This window comes from Hyla sarda, chromosome 1 (assembly GCF_029499605.1).
Source record: "Hyla sarda isolate aHylSar1 chromosome 1, aHylSar1.hap1, whole genome shotgun sequence".
NCBI classification, from domain to species: Eukaryota; Metazoa; Chordata; class Amphibia; order Anura; family Hylidae; genus Hyla; species Hyla sarda.
Window position 1 is genome coordinate 472,778,535 of NC_079189.1, and position 18,550 is coordinate 472,797,084.

The window sequence follows — 18,550 nt, forward strand, 5'->3', positions numbered from 1 at the left end:
GCGTACGCAATTGACCGTGTGGTTTAATTAATTATATAATTTTATAGTTCGGACATTTACGCACGTGGCGATACCACATATGTTAATTTTTATTTTTATTTACACAGTTTTTTTTATGGGAAAAGGGGGGTGATTCAAACTTTTATTAAAAGTTAAATGACCTTTGTTAACTTTTTTTTTTTTCACTTCTTTTCTTGCAGTGTTATAGCTCCGATAGGGACCTATAACACTGCACACACTGATCTCTAATGCTGATCCCTGCAAAGCCATAGCTTTGCACGGTTCAGTGAAATAGGGGCTTGATTGTTCAAGTCTGTAGCTCAGGCTTGGAGCAATCAATCAACGATCAGACGCTGCGCAGTCAGGTAAGGAGACCTCCGCCTGCGTCCCAGCTGATCGGAACATCGAGATTTTATCGCAATGTCCCGATCAGCCCGACTGAGCTGCCGGGAAGTGTTTACTTTTGTTTTCAGATGCGGCGGTCAACTTTGATCAGGTCTTAAGGGTTAACAGCACGCGGCACAACGATCGGCAACGTTGTGCCGCGCGCTGTTAGCCCAGGGTACGGCTATCGTTAGCAGCTGGGACCGACCCGGTGTGATGCGGGTTTCCGTTTTTCACACCGGGACAGGGCTCAGGGCGTACAGGTACGCCCTAAGTCCTTAAGAGGTTAACTTTCTGCCACCAGTTGATTTGAAGACATTTGTTTTCCACCAGAGTACCCCTTTAAGGTGTGCCTCAGTTACTGAGTGGCAGGCATAGGGTGTGACAACAATTCAAGGCAAGGGTAGTAAGATACAGATCCTTTCCCTAAATATCTAGCTACAGCATCAGAGATCATAAAAAGAGATTTATGTCCACGCACAATCCTGTAAGGATTTCCTGCCATATTTCTCTGACTGTAGCCAGACTCTGGCATAACTCCTGCATCTTACAGGAAAGAACGTGACTAAAGCAGCTTTGCGGAGAGTGCATGCAGAGTGGGTGCGTATTTCTATGTATATGTACTCATGAGATATCCGGCTGCCACATCTTTTCTGTTTACAGCCTCATTTAGTAAAACATGTGCTATATGAGTTGTTTGCAAATGATATCAATATTGATGTACATTCATGCTGTGCGCCACTCATTCTATGAGCCAGATTTACATCATCCTATTTTCTTTAAATCGCTTGTTTTTCAACCATTGACAAAGTCATTATAACGTGTCAGTGTGCCACTGGTTGTGTGTGAACCGATATGACGAAGTGCAGAAAATCCTAAAAATTCTATAGATAATAAGATAATTTAGATGGGGACAAGTCTTCCTTGTGATGTGTTGCAATTGGCTTTGATTGTAACAGAGGTGTTTTTCTGACCCTAGTTATTGCATATGTGTGGCTGTATATTCTAACAAAGCTCCTGATCACTAGGCCACAGTGGTTCTTTCCACCCAATGACCATGTGGTAATAGCATATCAAGGAACGTATCACTTATCAGGTGGAGATAATACTGACAATGGGAACAAAGCAACATGAGGCCATGATGCCACATTGTCTGAGGCTAAGTTTATGCATGTTTTTTATTTATTTATTTTAAATGCCAAGAAAAACGCCAATTCTGCCGCGTGCCGTTTTTTCGACCAAAGAACGCTGCGGCCAGATGTTAGCTGTAAATCAATGAGAAATTGCTAAATTCTTTTTCCACTTGGCGTTTTTCAGTTTGGAGTTTTTTTTAATACTTTTGGCGTTTTTTCACTTTTTTGGGGGCGTTTTTCAGCTCCTTGGCGGTTTTGCAAAATCGCAGCATGTTGAGCCACTGGCGTTTTTTTCCCTGAAATCGTGGTGTTTTTCTCCCATAGAAGTCTATGGGAGTAAAAAAACTAAGAAAAACGCCATGTGGGTTTTAACTTTGGCGTTTTTTCAGGCGGTTTTTATTCTCTTTTGGACTTTAGCGATCCAAAAAAGTGATGGAGATGCCTTTTTAATAAAATTTTGTAGGGTACCATTTAAAAAAAATAAAAAAGATACAGCAGTGATGGAAAAAATTGTATCTAACGAAATATATATTTTTTATTACAAAATTTTTATAAATTTTTAAACAGGGATCAATTTATGTGTGCGGGCAGGGATCTAAAAATGTAGCCGGTAATGTAGTGTGTGCGTTTTTCACAGTTTTTCTTTATTTTTTACATTTTTTTAGATAGTACTACTACTCCCAGCATGGAACACACTGTTCCATGATGGGAGTAGTAGTACCTGTACTAATTGACAGATCGCCCTTTGCAATCCTCTTGTATAATGAATAGATGCGGCCGGCTGCTCTCCTATGGTTCCCTGTACTGACGTATATATACACCTATTCATATTTCCCGCAGAGAGATGTGATTGGCCAGATGGTTCCAGCCAATCACAGCTCTCTGTGGGAAATATGAATATTTGTATATATACGTCAGTGAAAGAGACATAGAAGAGCGGCCGGCCGCATCTATACATTATACAGGAGGACATCCGCTGTGATCTTTCCTGAACTGCAAGTGCTACTACTCCCAACATGGAGCACATTCTGTTTCATGCTGGGAGCTATAGTACATGTAGAAACTTAGCCTAAATGAAAAGTGATGCAATTTAAACTTTCCATAAAGCTTTTATTTTAAATGGAACCTATTAGTTGGTTCATGCTGCCTTAACCACAGGCAAAAGATGCAGTAGGGATGGGGAAAAAAAGTATTTATTTTTTTATAACACATTTTTTATAAACTATTAATAAAGTGTGTGTGTGTTTCACTTTTTTTTCTAAATTTTTTTAATTTTTTAGGTAATACTACTACTCTCAGCATGAAACAGACTGTTCCATGATGGGAGTAGTAGTGCCTGTACTAATAGAAATATCGCCCCGGCTGTCACTCCTGACACCCGATGCGATCGTCCATAATATAGCAGAGGTACGGAGCGGCTCTATACAGCGCTCGCATCTCTGCATTATACTCCGGGCCGGCCAGTGGTGTGAATAGAACATCACTCATATTCATATTTTCTGCCCAGAGTGGGGATTGGCCGAATGGTTGCAGCCAATCCCCGCTCTCAGAGAGAAATACGAATGAGTGATGTTCTATTCATATCACTGGCCGGCCGGAGTATAGTGCAGAGATGTGGAGCGCAGAAGAGCCGCTCCGCATCTCTGCAATAGATAGGACGATCGCATCGCGTGTCAGAAGTGACACCCACTGTGATCTGTCCTTAACTGCAGGTACTACTACTCCCAACATGGAGCACACTCTGCTCCATGCTGGGAGCTGTAGTACCTGCATTAATAGACATATCACAGCGAGTCTAACTTCTGACACCTGTTGCGATCTGTCTCTTAATGCACGTACTACAGCTCCCAGCATGGAGCAGAGTGTGCTCCATGCTGGGAGCTGTAGTACCTGCAGTTCAGGAAAGATCACAGCGGGTGTCACTCCTGACAATTGCTGTGATGCTCCAGTATAATGAATAGATGCGGGCGGCCGCTCTTCTATGGTCCCCTGCACTGACGTATATATACACATATTCCTTTTTCCCACAGAGAGTTGTGATTGGCTGGAACCATCTGGAAATATGAATAGGTGTATATATACGGCAGTGCAGGGGACCATAGAAGTGGGTCGACCACATCTATAAATTATACAGAAGGATCGCAACGGACCTGTGTTCCAATGTGTTCCATGCTGGGAGTAGTAGTAGTACTACCTAAAAAATGTAAAAAATAAAGAAAAAAAAGTGAAAATCACACACTACATTTTAATTATTGTCGGCTACATTTTTATTGCCCTGCCCGCACACATAAATTGATTCCTGTTTAAAAATTAATAAAAATGTTGTTATAAAAAAAGATCAAATTTGTTAAATACAATTTTTTCCATCACTACTGTATCTTTTTTATTATTCTTTTTTAATGGTACCCTACAAAATTTTATAAAAAATGTATCTCCATCACTTTTTTGGATTGCTAAAGTGCAAAAGAGAATAAAAACCGCCTGCAAAAACACCACATGGCGTTTTTCTTGGCGTTTTTTAACTCCCATAGACTTCTATGTGAGAAAAACGCCACAATTTTGACAAAATAAATCGCCAGTGGCTCAACATGCTGCGATTTTGGAAAAATGCCAAGGAGCTGAAAAACGCCAAAAAAGAGTGAAAAAACTCCATAAGGATTTAAAAAACGGCAAAGTGAAAAGCCCCAAGTGGAATAAGAATTTTGCGATTTCTCATTGATTTATAGCTAACATCTGGTCGCAGCGTTTTTTGGCCGAAAAAACGCCATGCGGCATAATTGGTGTTTTTCTTGGCGTTTTTCCCAAAAAAACAAGTAGAAACTTAGCCTTAGTCTTAATGTATTTATATTATCGGTTTGAATTATAGACTGGAAAATGTTCCTACTGATGTAACTATATACCATAAACCATCATTGCAAAATAATATATACTGTGCACTATACATGTATTGTTGTGCCTGGTCACACAAAAAAGCACTCTTCTATCCAAACAAACAAAAGGTATGTAAGGGGGCTGAACTGTAAGTTCTCCCTTACAGCACAAGGACTATGGATGTATGCTGAAAACGTTTGCATATTGTTTTAAAGGGGTATTCCAGGAAAAAAAAGGTTTTTTTATATATACATATATATATATATATATATATATATCTGGTTCATTTAAAGGCGTTATCCAGGAACAAACTTTTTATTATATATCAACTGGCTCCAGAAAGTTAAACAGATTTGTAAATTACTTCTATAAAAAAATCTTAATCCTTTCAGTACTTATGAGCTTCTGAAGTTAAGGTTGTTCTTTTCTGTCTAAGTGCTCTCTGATGACACGTGTCTCGGGAAACGCCCAGTTTAGAAGAGGTTTGCTATGGGGATTTGCTTCTAAACTGGGCGTTTCCCGAGACACGTGTCATCAGAGAGCACTTAGACAGAAAAGAACAACCTTAACTTCAGAAGCTCATAAGTACTGAAAGGATTAAGATTTTTTAATAGAAGTAATTTACAAATCTGTTTAACTTTCTGGAGCCAGTTGATATATAATAAAAAGTTTGTTCCTGGATAACGCCTTTAAATGAACCAGATGCTTATCTAAGAGACTACTCAGAGATGTATTTGCTTCTGTTTGTATATACATGTCATCTGAACATCACATGGGCCAGTGCTTCCCAACCAGGGTGCCTCCAGCTGTTGCAAAACTACAATTCCCAGCATGCCCGGACAGCCTTTGGCTGTCCGGGCATGCTGGGAGTTGTAGTTTTGCAACAGCTGGAGGCACCCTGGTTGGGAAACACTGACACTCTGGTTGGGAAACACTGATGTGGGCAGTGGTGGCAGCAGCAAGCTATGTTATTGTCAGCCCTTCTGGCTGCAAGGGATGTACCTCGACTTCTGCCGAGAAGAGCCTGACTGGAAGACGTACTCTGCACCAATACACTGTTAAGTGTATAAAAGAGTGAGGTTTGGTGCCACTGCCTATAGTCAGGTTACAGATGGTCTGTGTGTAGTGGTGGTGTCCGTGGTGGCTTTGTGAAATCTGCCATTACCTCCATAACCTCTTTGCGGATGTTGACAATCCTGAACCAGTGCATAAGTTGAGGGAATCCTTCTAGCTCTGCATTACGCTCTTGTAAAGCCACTTTTCTCTTGCAGGACAGCTGTCGACTGAAGTACTTCACTAGCTTGCTCTGAAAAAAAAAAAATATAGAACTTTTTAAATAATGGAAAGATCAAAAGAACATCTTATGAGCAGAATAAAACTTCTAGCATTCCAAATATTTCATTATAATCTACAAAAAGTCATGTTTATAACTATTCTGTATACAGTCATGGCCTTAAATGTTGGCACCCCCTGAATTTTTTCAGGAAAATGAAGTATTTCTCACAGAAAAGGATTGCTGTAACACATGTTTTGCTATACACATGTTTATTCCCTTTGTGTGTATTGGAACTAAACCAAAAAAGGGAGGAAAAAAAGGAAATTGGACAAAATGTCACTCCAATTGGACAAAATTATTGGCACCCTTTAAAAATTGTGGAAAAATAAGATTGTTTCAAGCATGTGATGCTCCTTTAAACTCACCTGGGGCAAGTAACAGGTGTGGGCAAAATAAAAATCCCACCTGAAAGCACATAAAAAGGAGAGAAGTTCACTTAGTCTTTGCATTGTGTGTCTGTGTGTGTCACACTAAGCATGGACAACAGAAAGAGGAGAAGAGAACTGTCTGAGGACTTGAGAACCAAAATTGTGGAAAAATATCAATAATCTCAAGGTTACAGGTCCATCTCCAGAGATCTAGATTTGCCTTTGTCCACAGTGTGCAACATTATCAAGAAGTTTGCAACCCATGGCACTGTAGCTAATCTCCCTGGGTGTGGACGGAAGAGAAAAATTGATGGAAGGCGTCAATGCAGGATAGTCCGGATGGTGGATAAGCAGCCCCAAACAAGTTCCAAAGATATTCAAGCTGTCCTGCAGGCTCAGGGAGCATCCGTGTCAGTGTGAACTATCCATCGACATTTAAATGAAATGAAACGCTATGGTAGGAGACCCAGGAGGACCCCACTGCTGACACAGAGACATAAAAAAGCAAGACTACATTTTGCCAAAATGAACTTAAGTCAAAATGCTTCTGGGAAAACGTCTTGTGGACAGATGAGACCAAGATAGAGCTTTTTGGTAAAACACATCATTCTACTGTTCACTGAAAATGGAATGAGGCATGCAAAGAAAAGAACACAGTACCTACAGTGAAATATGGTGGAGGTTCAATGATGTTTTGGGGTTGTTTTGCTGCCTCTGGCACTGGGTGCCTTGAATGTGTACAAGGCATCATGAAATCTGAGGATTACCAATGGATTTTGGGTCTCACTGTACAGCCCAGTGTCCGAAAGCTGGGTTTGTGTCCAAGATCTTGGGTCTTCCAGCAGGACAATGACTCCAAACATACGTCAAAAAGCACCCAGAAATGGATGGCAACAAAGTGCTGGAGAGTTCTGAAGTGGCCAGCAATGAGTCCATATCTAAATCCCATTGAAAACCTGGGGAGAGATCTTAAAATCGCTGTTGGGAAAAGGCGCCCTTCCAATAAGAGAGACCTGGAGCAGTTTGCAAAGGAAGAGTGGTCCAACATTTCAGTTATTTTTTCCAAAGGGTGTGCAACCAAATATTAAGTTGAGGGAGCCAATAATTTTGTCCAGCCCATTTTTGGAGTTTGGTGTGTCATTATGTCCAATTAGCTTTTATTCCTCCCTTTTTTTGGTTTAGTTCCAATACACACAAAGGGAATAAACTTGTGTATAGCAAAACATGTGTTACTGCAATCTTTTTCTGTGAAAAATACTCCATTTTCTAGAACAATTTCAGGGGTGCCAACATTTACGGCCATGACTGTAAGTGATATGGACTATTAAGACAGGACTTCACTTTGATGACCTATGAGCAGAACAAAGAGTTTGTCCTGCTCAAGTGAGTTAATCTGGCACAAGAGGCGCCTATACATTTGACTGTACCTGAACTGCGGTGACTGGATAAACAGCGCAAACTGCTTTTCATCCAAGGGCGTGAGCTCACTCACAGTTATGAACAACACTACCATGACAAAAGAATGGTTTCTAAACATCCACAGTCAACTTTTCCCAACCATCCAGAAGCAATTTGGAGATGAACAATGCTTTTTTGAGCATGATGGAGCACGATGTCACAAGGCAAAAGTGATAACTAAGTGGCTCAGTGAACAAAAGTGAATAAAACAATGACATTTTGGGACCCCAGATCTCAATCCCATTAAGAACCTGTGGTCAATCCTCAAATAGTGGTTGTGCTAAACCCCAAGCACTGACTAGTCAAGAATGGGTTGCCGTCAGTGAGTATTTGCCTCCAAAGCTGATAAAGCAAGCCAGGGAAAATTGCAAGTCTTGAAAAAGAAGGGTTAACACTGTAAATATTAAATCTTTTAATGTATTTGCCAATAACAGTTGAAAAATGTGAAATACTTACAATTGTAGTTCAGTAACCATTGAAACATCTGACAAAAAGAACTACAAACACTTAAGAAGTAAAGTTTGTGTAAAATGTTTGTAGGTCTCAAAACTTTTGCACATGACTGTATGTCAATAAAAACGGAGCACCCAAAATTGCCAAAAATAAAGGGTAAGTTAGAGGAGCGGTCTAGCCAAAAAACAGGGCCAATATGACTATAAGAAGAAAACTGCTTGGCATCACAAAAAGAATTTGATCTAGATGAGAAGGGGTCTTCCTAAAGAAGTGGCTGGTGGAGGGAAAAAGTGGTGCAGTTACCCCTGCTTTCATTTTTCAGAGGCCTTGTTAAAAAGGAAAGAAGCAATCTGATTGGTTGCTATGGCCAACTGGATCACTCCACTACACAGGTCTTGATAAATCTTCCCCAATGTTTGGAAAGTCAATGCTTGAAGAGGACAAACCTAGCAATTACCAAGGACTATTCACACAGGATGGTAATAGTGTGGTAGTGAGCCATACCATACTTAAAGGGGTTATCCAGGAAAAAAACACTTTTTTTATATATATATCAACTGGCTCCAGAAAGTTAAACAGATTTGTAAATCACTTCTATTAAAAAATCTTAATCCTTTCAGTACTTCTGAGCTTCTGAGGTTAAGGTTGTCCTTTTCTGTCTAAGTGCTCTCTGATGACACATGTCTCGGTAACCTCCCAGTTTAGAAGCAAACCCCCAGAGCAAACCTCTTCTAAACTGGGCAGTTCCCGAGACAGGTGTCATCAGAGATCACTTAGACAGAAAAGAACAACCTTAATTTCAGAAGCTCATAAGTACTGAAAGGATTAAGATTTTTTAATAGAAGTAATTTACAAATCTGTTTAACTTTCTGGAGCCAGTTGATATATATATAAAAAAAAAATTTTCCTGGATAACCCCTTTAACAAAATTGTATAAATGTTCAGCAATGGTGCAGCCTTCTCCAACACCATTATTGTCTGCAGATTGTTTAGATTCTGCCATACAGAATACACCAATCAGCCATAACATAAGAACAAAACAGCTGGAAGAAGGAAAAATCTGAGCGACTATGATATGATCTACCAAACATGGTCCAAGAATGGACAACCAGTAAACTGGTGTGAAGACCATGGGAGCCCAAGTCTCATTAATGCCCATTGCGAGCGAAGGATGGCATGCCTGGTCTGATGCTACAGATGAACTACTAAAGCACATATTGCTGAAAATGTGCCTGGTGACTATGACCTAAAGGTGTCAGAAAACACACAGTGCATCACTGCACTGCGCTATGTAGCGACAGACCGGTCAGAGTGCCCAAAATTCCCCCGTCTACTCCTAAAAGCATCAGCAGTGCTCAAGGTTCAATCTCCAGAGGTAACAAGATATTTTCAACCACAAGAATCATGGAGAAGCTTTATCAAAACTTGTGCAGAGAAAATCAGATCGCTTCTTTCATTTTTAAAAAGGCCTCTGTAAGATAAAAGAAGAGATCTAATTGGTTGCTATGGGCACCTGGTCAGCTCCCCCCATGAATCTGTGGAACAGTCTACCTCCAGAGCTAGTCACAGCAGAAACAGGTAATGTCTTCAAGATAGGCTTAGACAAATTCTTAGAACAAACTAATGAGAATAATTATGTTAAAGTAAAGAATTGTTTAGGCACGGCTTGACGAATTTGTTAAGGATCTAGGAGCCAGCAGAAAAAGATCCAGGATACTACACTTCATATAACGTGACATCACACAATGGGACGTTGTGTGACATTATATGATCATTCATTATTGTCCCCCTCGCCTTTTGCTGTGTCACATTTATAAGTGTCCCCTGTTACACGGTCATTTATGCCCCCTCTGTGTCTTAGTCATTAGTGTCCCCTCATCTCTCCCTGTGTCACAGTCCTTACTGTTCCCTAATCTCCGCTGTGTGTGTGTTAGTTATTACTGTCCTCTCATCTCCCACCTGTGTGTCAGTTATTACTGTCCCATCATCTCCCCCCTGTGTGTTACAGTTATTACTGTCCTCTCATCTTCCACCTGTGTGTCAGTTATTACTGTCCCATTATCTCCCCCCTGTGTGTTACAGTTATTACTGTCCTCTCATCTTCCACCTGTCTGTCAGTTATTACAGTCCCATCATCTCCCCCCTGTGTGTTACAGTTATTACTGTCCCCTCATCTTCTCCTAATGTATCAGTAAATACTGTCCTTTCATCTCTCATCTGTACTGTCCTCTCATCTCCTGTCCTCTCATCTCACCTCCCCCCTGTGTGTCACAGTCATTTTTGTCCCCTCATCCCTCCCTGTGTGTCACAGTCATTAGTGTCCCTTCATCTTTCCCTCTATGTGTATATAATCTATAAAAAGAAAAAAAACTATTTGACTTACATCTGCCTCCGTTCCCACGCTGATCCCCCATTCTGTCTCGTACAGCACTTTGGTCAGTGCTTCAGAGTCACGTGATGGCAAAAGCCAATCAGCAGCCTTGCCATGACGTTTCCTACTCCTGAGTATGGGGTGTCAATGCCAAGACCGCTGACTGGCTGTAGTGGTCACCTGATGGTGCTCCTGTGATACTGGAGTGCAGACAGCAGGCAGAATGGGGAATCAGGCAGAAACTGAGGCGGAGGTAAATAAAACAGATTTTAATTGTTTTTTTTAAAAGGATGGGCAACCCCTATTGGAAAGGGCTGAAAAAAACCTGTGCGCCACCATAAAATTCTTAGTTACCGTGGCTTTGTCAAGTCGGGTTACCCATACCCCTTCACTTCATCCATATTTTCTCCCTTCCCTGGGTTGAACTTGTGTCTTTTTTTTAACTGTACTATGTTCATATGTAACTGGACTATGAAGCTGTATAAAATAAATCCCATTTTCTTTACAATCATGTAAATGGCGGGGTGAACGTTATAGCACCAGGATCCACTATAGAGAGATGGCAGCTGAGGCAGCATGGTGATCTGGACAATGTTCTACTGGAAACCTTGAGGTCTGGCATGTGGATGGTAATTTGACATATACCACCTACAACTGCAGACCAAGTAAACCATCTGCAACCCTTCATGGCAATCATATTGCCTAATGGCGGTGGCCTTTTTCATCAGGATTATGCAACCAACCCAACTGCAAAAATTATTAAGGTTAAAATAACAAAAGAGTTTATGGTGTTGTCTAGTCCTCCAAAATCTACTCGAGCATCTGTGGGATGTGCTGAAAAGCAAGTCTGATTCATGAAGGCTCCACTTCTTATTTAAAGGGGTATTCCAGGATTTTTTTTTTATTTGACCAAGCTACAGGGGCTGTAAATTTAGTGTAGTTCATAATATAGTGTCTGTACCTGTGTGTGACTGTTTTCTCACAATTCTTATGTGATTTTCACCCCAATATTTATTTTTACCAGCATACATAATGACTGTTGTCTCAGATTTTTCCCAGCTTGCAATGCGGCCGAGACCTGACTCACTAGTCAGCTGATGACAGGGAGCCTGTCTGCTTCAATGGGTGGAGGGATCGCTTGGTGGGAGAGAGATCAATCTGCAACAAATGCAACAGCTGTAGGCACCCTGATTGAAAACCACAGGTCATTTGAATGGATGTAGCTCATTTATGTTTCAATCGGTGGGGTGGCTGATGTGTGGGAGGGAGGAAGATGGAATTATGGGATTTGTAGGCAAAAGAAGAAAACTCAAAAAGGAAATGACAAGTCACAAACAGCTAGCCACAGTATTATGGTAATCTCACAACATAGCCATTTAACCCCAAGACAAGCACAGATCCTTCCTAAGCATGTCCATTACTGTCTGCCAGGTACGTACTAAAATCACCTTATGGTGGATAACCCCTTTAACTGGATACAGAAAGTTAAACAGATTTGTAAATTACTTCTATTTAAAAATCTTAACCCTTTCAGTACTTATCAGCTGCTGTATAATACAGAGGATGTTCTTTTCTTTTTACATTTCTTTTCTGTCTGACCACAGTGCTCTCTGATGATGCCTCTGTCCATGTCAGGAACTGTCCAGAGCAGGAGAGGTTTGAATAGCTCCTGCTCTGGACAGTTCCTGACATGGACAGAGGTGTCAGCAGAGAGCAAAAAAGAAATTCAGAAAAGAAAAGAACATCCTATGGAGAATACTATAGCTGATAAGTACTGGAAGGATAAAGATTTTTTAATAGAAGTAATTTACAAATCTGTTTAAACTTTCTGGCACCAGTTAATTTAATAAATTTATGTTTGCTATGGGGATGTTCTCCTACTCTGGAAAGTTCTTAAAATGCACAGAGATGTCAGCAGAGGGCACTGTGCTGTTTAACTTTCTGGCACCAGTTGATTTAAAAAAAAAAAAAAGTTTTCCACCGGCGTACCCCTTTAATAGTGAAATTAATGAGTTTGGGTTTTTAGCAGCTTTTTAGCCTAATTTTAGGGGATGTAACTCTACAAAATGCCAATTGTGAAAAGCAACTCAGTAAGATGGCATCTCCTATAATCACAATCACAAAAAAAAACAGAATAGAATAAAAGAATGAGTGCCACTATTCGATTTTAATAAATAAAGCGCATATAAGTGATACATCCTTTTATTTTAAATTTGTTTTGTATTTATAAAAACATAGTAATTGTTAGGATCCTATAAAGAAAGACAGTGACATTTATAGTGTGAACATATGTGCTTCTTTTATTTGTCCACAGGATGGCACTGTTGCACTAACTGTTGAAAACCCTAGTATATGTAAAGCTTATAGTAGGAAGATGGAAGACACTATTAGGATCTTTAACATTTGGTTATTCTTATGTAGTCTTAATAGTCTAAATACATTTACACCTTCACCATCAAAGGATTATATAAATAGAATTCTCTAGATAAATTGAGGTACACATTCATAAATAAATGCATGCACACATTCACGCAAACATTTCAAAAGTTAAACAGATGTGTAAATTACTTCTATTTAAAAATCCCAATCCTTCCAGTACTTATCAGATGCTGTATGCTGCAGAGAAAGTTGTTTAGTTATTTTTTAGTCTGACCACAGTGCTCTCTGCTGACACCTCTGTCCATGTCAGGAACTGTCCAGAGCAGGATAGATTTGCTATGGGTATTTGTTCCTGCTCTGGACAGTTACTGACATGGACAGAGGTTTAAAGGGGTACTCCGGTGAAAACCTTTTTTCTTTTACATCAACTGGTGGCAGAAAGTTAAACATATTTGTAAATTACTTTGAATATAAAATCTTAATCCTTCCTGTACTTATTAGCAGCTGAATACTACAGAGGAAATTATTTTCTTTTTGGAATTCTCTCTGATGACATCACGACCACAGTTCTCTCTGCTGACATTATTATAATAATAATAACACTTTATTTCTTGTTGTTCTTAGCGGGATTTGAACCCAAGTCCCCAGCACTGCAAGAAAGCAGTGCTAACCACCGAGACACCATGCTGCCCTTTGCATACATCTGCTATGCACGGTTGCTAAAATGGACAGAGATGTCAGCAGAGAGAACTGTGTTCGTGATGTCATCAGTGTTCCAAAAAGAAAGGAATTTCCTCTTTAGCATTCAGCAGCTAATAAGTACTGGAAGGATTAAGATTTTTTAATAGAAGTAATTTACAAATATGTTTAACTTTCTGCCACCAGTTGATTTAAAAGAAAAAAGGTTTTCACCGGAGTACCCCTTTAAGCAGAGAGCACTGTGGTCAGACAGAAAAGAACTACTCAATTTACACTGGAGCATACAGCAGCTGATAAGTACTGGAAGGATTAAGATTTTGAAATACAAGTAATTTACAAATCTGTTTAACTTTTTGGCATCAGTTGATTAAAAAAAATAGTTTCCCACTTTGAGTGCCCCTTTAATGTTCACATGTAGTGTATGTTCTGTGGATTTCACACAAGGAAATCCACAGATAAAATCTGCAGTGTAATCAGCAAGTTTTGATATTCACTTTATTCTCCTTTCAAGCATTGAATACAAAATAAAATCTGCAACATAAATGCTGCAGCATCAAATCCACAACATTTTTGCTGATATAGTGCAGCATAGGCTATTATTAGAAAATAATGTAGAGATTATGGTATATGTCTTTTGATTACCTTTTTTGGCTGATGTGGTGTGCATGGAGTAAGCTCCATTTTTTCAACGGCCCATCAGTCATGAGAAATTCATGTCACATGGTTTTCTTGTGACTGCTGTGTCACTTTTGAGTCAAGCAGGGCACCATAAGAGATCTTAGGTCAAGCGACCATGTGTGTGGCCAAAAAGTGTCCCAGCCTAAACTGTTTTTTACACTTATGTACAAGGGTGTAAATGGAATTCATGGGGCCCAGTAGTAAAAACTCAGGATCTGACTTCTGGGGCCTGGCAGGAGATTTCTGGAAAGCTGCAGGATAAAGCTCCAGTTTGGTCACTACATGACAACATAAATAGGAAAAAACTTTCTCATTCATAGAATTTTGTAAAAAATAAATAAAAAAATTAAAAAAATAACAACAAATAAATGAATAATTCTGCAGACATTACAAATAGGGAACATATTAAAGGAGTTGTTCAGTTTAAAAAAAAAAATGTATCCCCATCCTTGCATCTCTATGGGAGAGCCGGAAATACACACACACTGTATCTTCGGCCCTCCCATAGAGATGCATGGAGACTGCATGTCGGCCACAGTGATGCCACAGTACAATGACAATGCACACAGTCATGTCACTGTACAATGTGCATAGTGATAACACAAGGATAATCTACTCGGTGATGTTACAATGTACACTACAGAAATTATACAAACAGTGATGACAGTACAGGGAAGAATGCACAAAAAATATATAATCACTTTGCAGCATTGGAATAAGGGGCCATTTAACCCCTTCATGACCCAGCAATTTAATATTTTGGCTCACATTTTTTCCCTCCTCACATTCTTAAACCTATAACTTTTTTGTCTTTACACTGACAAAGTTGTATTAGGGCTTATTGTTTGTGGGTTAAGTGGGCCTGTGCCATATAACAATCACACGACTCATTACATACTGGTACGACATGGGTTGGGAAGGGGTTAATGTCTTCTGCAGCTAAAATATGCCAAAGTTAAAGGTACCATATATATAGATGTTACCCATAGAGATCTAATACAAAAGCTTAGGCTGGTTTTCCATCAGCATTTTTCATTTCTTTCACAACTATCACATATTTTCTCCTGCACTATCCACAGGTATTGGTGGATAGTGCGGGAGACGCTGATTAAAACGAGCCCTACCTTGGTCTGATCCGCGCCGCCGTTCGTCTGCAATTGTAGTTTTAATCTCTGTGTATATCCTGCTGTAACTGGCAAAGGCGGGGCTTCTGCGGGCTAACGGACACTGACGTCAGCGCCGCTCATGAATATTCATCACTCCTGTTCTCCCTCTCTTCGCCGCTCCTAACCAGAGGGAGGGATGAATATTCATGAGCGGCGCTGACGTCAGTGCCAGTTAGCCCGCAGAAGCCCCGCCTTTGCCAGTTACAGCAGGATATACACAGAGATTAAAACTACAATTGCGGGCGAACGGCGGCGCGGATCAGACCAAGGTAGGACTCGTTTTAATCAGCGTCTCCCGCACTATCCACCAGTACATGTGGATAGTGCGGGAGAAAATATGTGAGAGTTTTCCTTTAACGGATCCCATTCATTTCAAGGGGGGGGGGTTTCATCTCCGCTATTCTCAGTTATTATCAGTTCTGCTTAATTTCTGTTATTTTAACGGAAAACAAAGAACTAGGCATTTACTAATTTTTTTCCGTCAGAAATAATGGACATTCTAACGTAATGGACATTCTAACATTGAAGTCTATGGCAATGGAAGTAATCTCTGTTAGCCTCCATTATTTTTACATCTGTAAAAAATGGTAAAAAAAAAAAGACCAGAAATGTTTAAAAAATAACTGACATTAACGTAATAAACAGATATTTTAACGGATAAATACAGATGCAAATGGTCCGTTATTTTATAGTTGATTTTAAAAAATCCTTTTCACATAATGGACCGCTGACTTCTGTCAATTTCAGATCCTTTAAGAATTACCTTCGTTCTGTGACAATAACAGACATTTCATAATGGATTTGCACTGATGTCAACAAATGTGTTTGTTTGTTTGTTTTTGTTTTGTCTTTTATTTTACTGGACTACTCAGGATAGAATTTCGTAGTCTCCTAGTATTTTATTTATTTTTTATATTTTTTTGCAGCATTCTCTTTTTTACTAAATACCTTTTGGCTCAGTTGAGTTATTTAGCTCTATGAGTATGTACAGTGGTCCCTCGAGTTACAATGTCAATCGGTTCCAGGACGACCATTGTATGTTGAAACATTTGTATGTTGAGACTGTAACGCTATGGAAACCTGGTAATTGGTTCTGAAGCCCCAAAATGTCATCCAAAAATAGGAAAAAGAAAATTAAAGAAAAATAAGTAGATAACTGATATAGATAAAGCAAATCCTTACATATAAATGTAAGAAAGATCTGCTGGGAGCTGTAATAACTGTCTATGAAGAGAAGAGGAGCTTCTTCAGGGTCCTGTACAGTAAATGCAATGTCCTAAAAAAGTAAAATGGAGCTGCCCTGTGTTGAAACTATTGTATGTTGAGGCCATTGTAAGCTGAGGGATCACTGTACTTAAATGTACATCACAAAGGAAGTGCTCCCTTCCATAATCATCACTAACTGTATCTTATGTCTAAGTGGAAACCCTCCTTCTCAGTTTCCCTATTATTATGCCCATGCCTTGGACCACACTAAGGCTATGTTCACACGTCGAAATTTCCATGCCGAATTACGCATTGGAATTCAGCACAGAGATACCGCTGCAGCAGCGTTCCATTGAATTCAGCAGGATTCTGCTGCGCTGTGCACACGGAAACATCTGGCACTGAAATTCCGATCTCTATTTCCGCAGAAAGAATGAACAAGTTAATTTTTTCTGCGGACTCCGCATGGAATGCAAAGCTGTGTATGAGACAGCGCATTTCTGTGCAGTCCTAGCGCCGGCGCCTGCAGTCTGTGGAACCTCCGCACAGTGATTTTCCGTGCAGTAATTTGACGTGTGAACATAACGTTAAGAATTATTTCATCTTTAAAAATGTTTTTAGTCAGTGTCTGAGCTATCAGTTTATTTAGGAAATAATTTATGGTAACAGTTCAGTGTCTTTACTATTGTCTGTCTATGCATGATGCAATCTAAACTTCTTGTTTGGGTATTTTGCATTATGTGTCTGTTAGATATACAATAGTTCTTTATTCCCCCAGGAGGCAGTGCGATGACGTAGTAGGTATGAAATGTACGTTAGCCCCCAGTCCCCAGGGCTGTGTGTAAGGTTCCCTACTGCATTTGATTTATTATGCCGATAGTTTTTTCTTTAACCCCTTAAGGACCAGGCCATTTTACACCTTAGGACCAGAGCGTTTTTTGCACATTTTGTCTATACTTGCATCATTTCTTGGTGAAAAATTCCAAAATTTTATGAAAAAATTGAAAATGTAGCATTTTACTAACGTTGAAGCTCTCTGCTTGTAAGGAAAATTAACATTCCAAATAAATTATATATTGATTCACAAATACAATATGTCTTCTTTATATTGGCATCATAAAATTAAAATTTTTTTACTTTTGGAAGATATCAGAGGGCTTCAAAGTTCAGCAGCAATTTTCCAATTTTTCACAAAATTTTTTAAATCTGAATTTTTCAGGGACCAGTTCAGGTTTGAAGTGGATTTGAAGAGTCTTCTTATTAGAAATACCCCACAAATGACCCCATTATAAAAACTGCACCCCTCAAAGTATTCAAAATGACATTCAGTGTGTTAACCCTTTAGGTGTTTCACAGGAATAGCAGCAAAGTGAAGGAGAAAATTCTAAATCTTAATTTTTTACACTCGCATGTTCTTGTAGACCCAGTTTTTGAATTTTTACAAGGGGTAAAAGGAGAAAAATCCTCTCAATATTTGTAACCCAATTTCTCTCGAGTAAGGAAATACTTCATATGTGGATGTCAAGTGTTCGGCGGGCGCAGTAGAGGGCTCAGAAGGGAAGGAGCGACAGTGGAATTTTGGAGAGTCAGTTTTTCTGAAATGGTTTTTGGGGGGCATGTCACATTTAGGAAGTCCCTATGGTGCCAGAACAGCAGAACCCCCCCCCCACACACACATGGCATACCATTTTGGAAACTACACTCCTCAAGGCACGTAACAAGGGGTCCAGTGAGCCTTAATGCCCCACAGGTGTTTGACAACTTTTCCTTAAAGTTGGATGTGTAAATGTGTAAATTTTCACTAAAATGCTGTTTTTTCCCCAAATTTTACATTTTTGCAAGGGGTAATAGGAGAAAATTACCCCCAAAATTTGTAACCCCATTTCTTCTGAGTATGGAAATACCCCATGTGTGGATGTCAAGTGCCCTGCGGTCGAACTACAATGCTCAGAAGAGGAGGAGTGCCATTGAGCTTTTGAAGAGTAAATTTGTTTGGAATGGTAGTCAGGGGCCATGTGCGTTTCCAAAGCCCCCGTGGTGCCAGAACA

The 18,550-nt window shown here is 39.7% G+C and overlaps 1 protein-coding gene across 8 annotated transcripts in view; it reads right to left on the reverse strand.

Annotated features, from left to right (window-relative positions):
• Positions 1-18,550, reverse strand: part of KSR2 (kinase suppressor of ras 2) — a 481,762-nt gene that overhangs the window by 391,659 nt on the left and 71,553 nt on the right. For 4 of the 8 annotated variants that reach the window (XM_056537052.1, XM_056536998.1, XM_056537007.1 and 1 more), the window contains exon 2: positions 5,554-5,694. In XM_056537052.1, the coding sequence (XP_056393027.1) occupies positions 5,554-5,598 (45 nt within the window). In that variant the 5' untranslated portion in view covers positions 5,599-5,694. Of the gene's footprint in view, positions 1-5,553; positions 5,695-7,519; positions 7,917-8,006; positions 8,540-9,554; positions 9,900-10,386; positions 10,543-18,550 lie in introns of those variants that run through there. The other 4 variants (XM_056537026.1, XM_056537059.1, XM_056537036.1 and 1 more) reach the window with 4 other exon arrangements.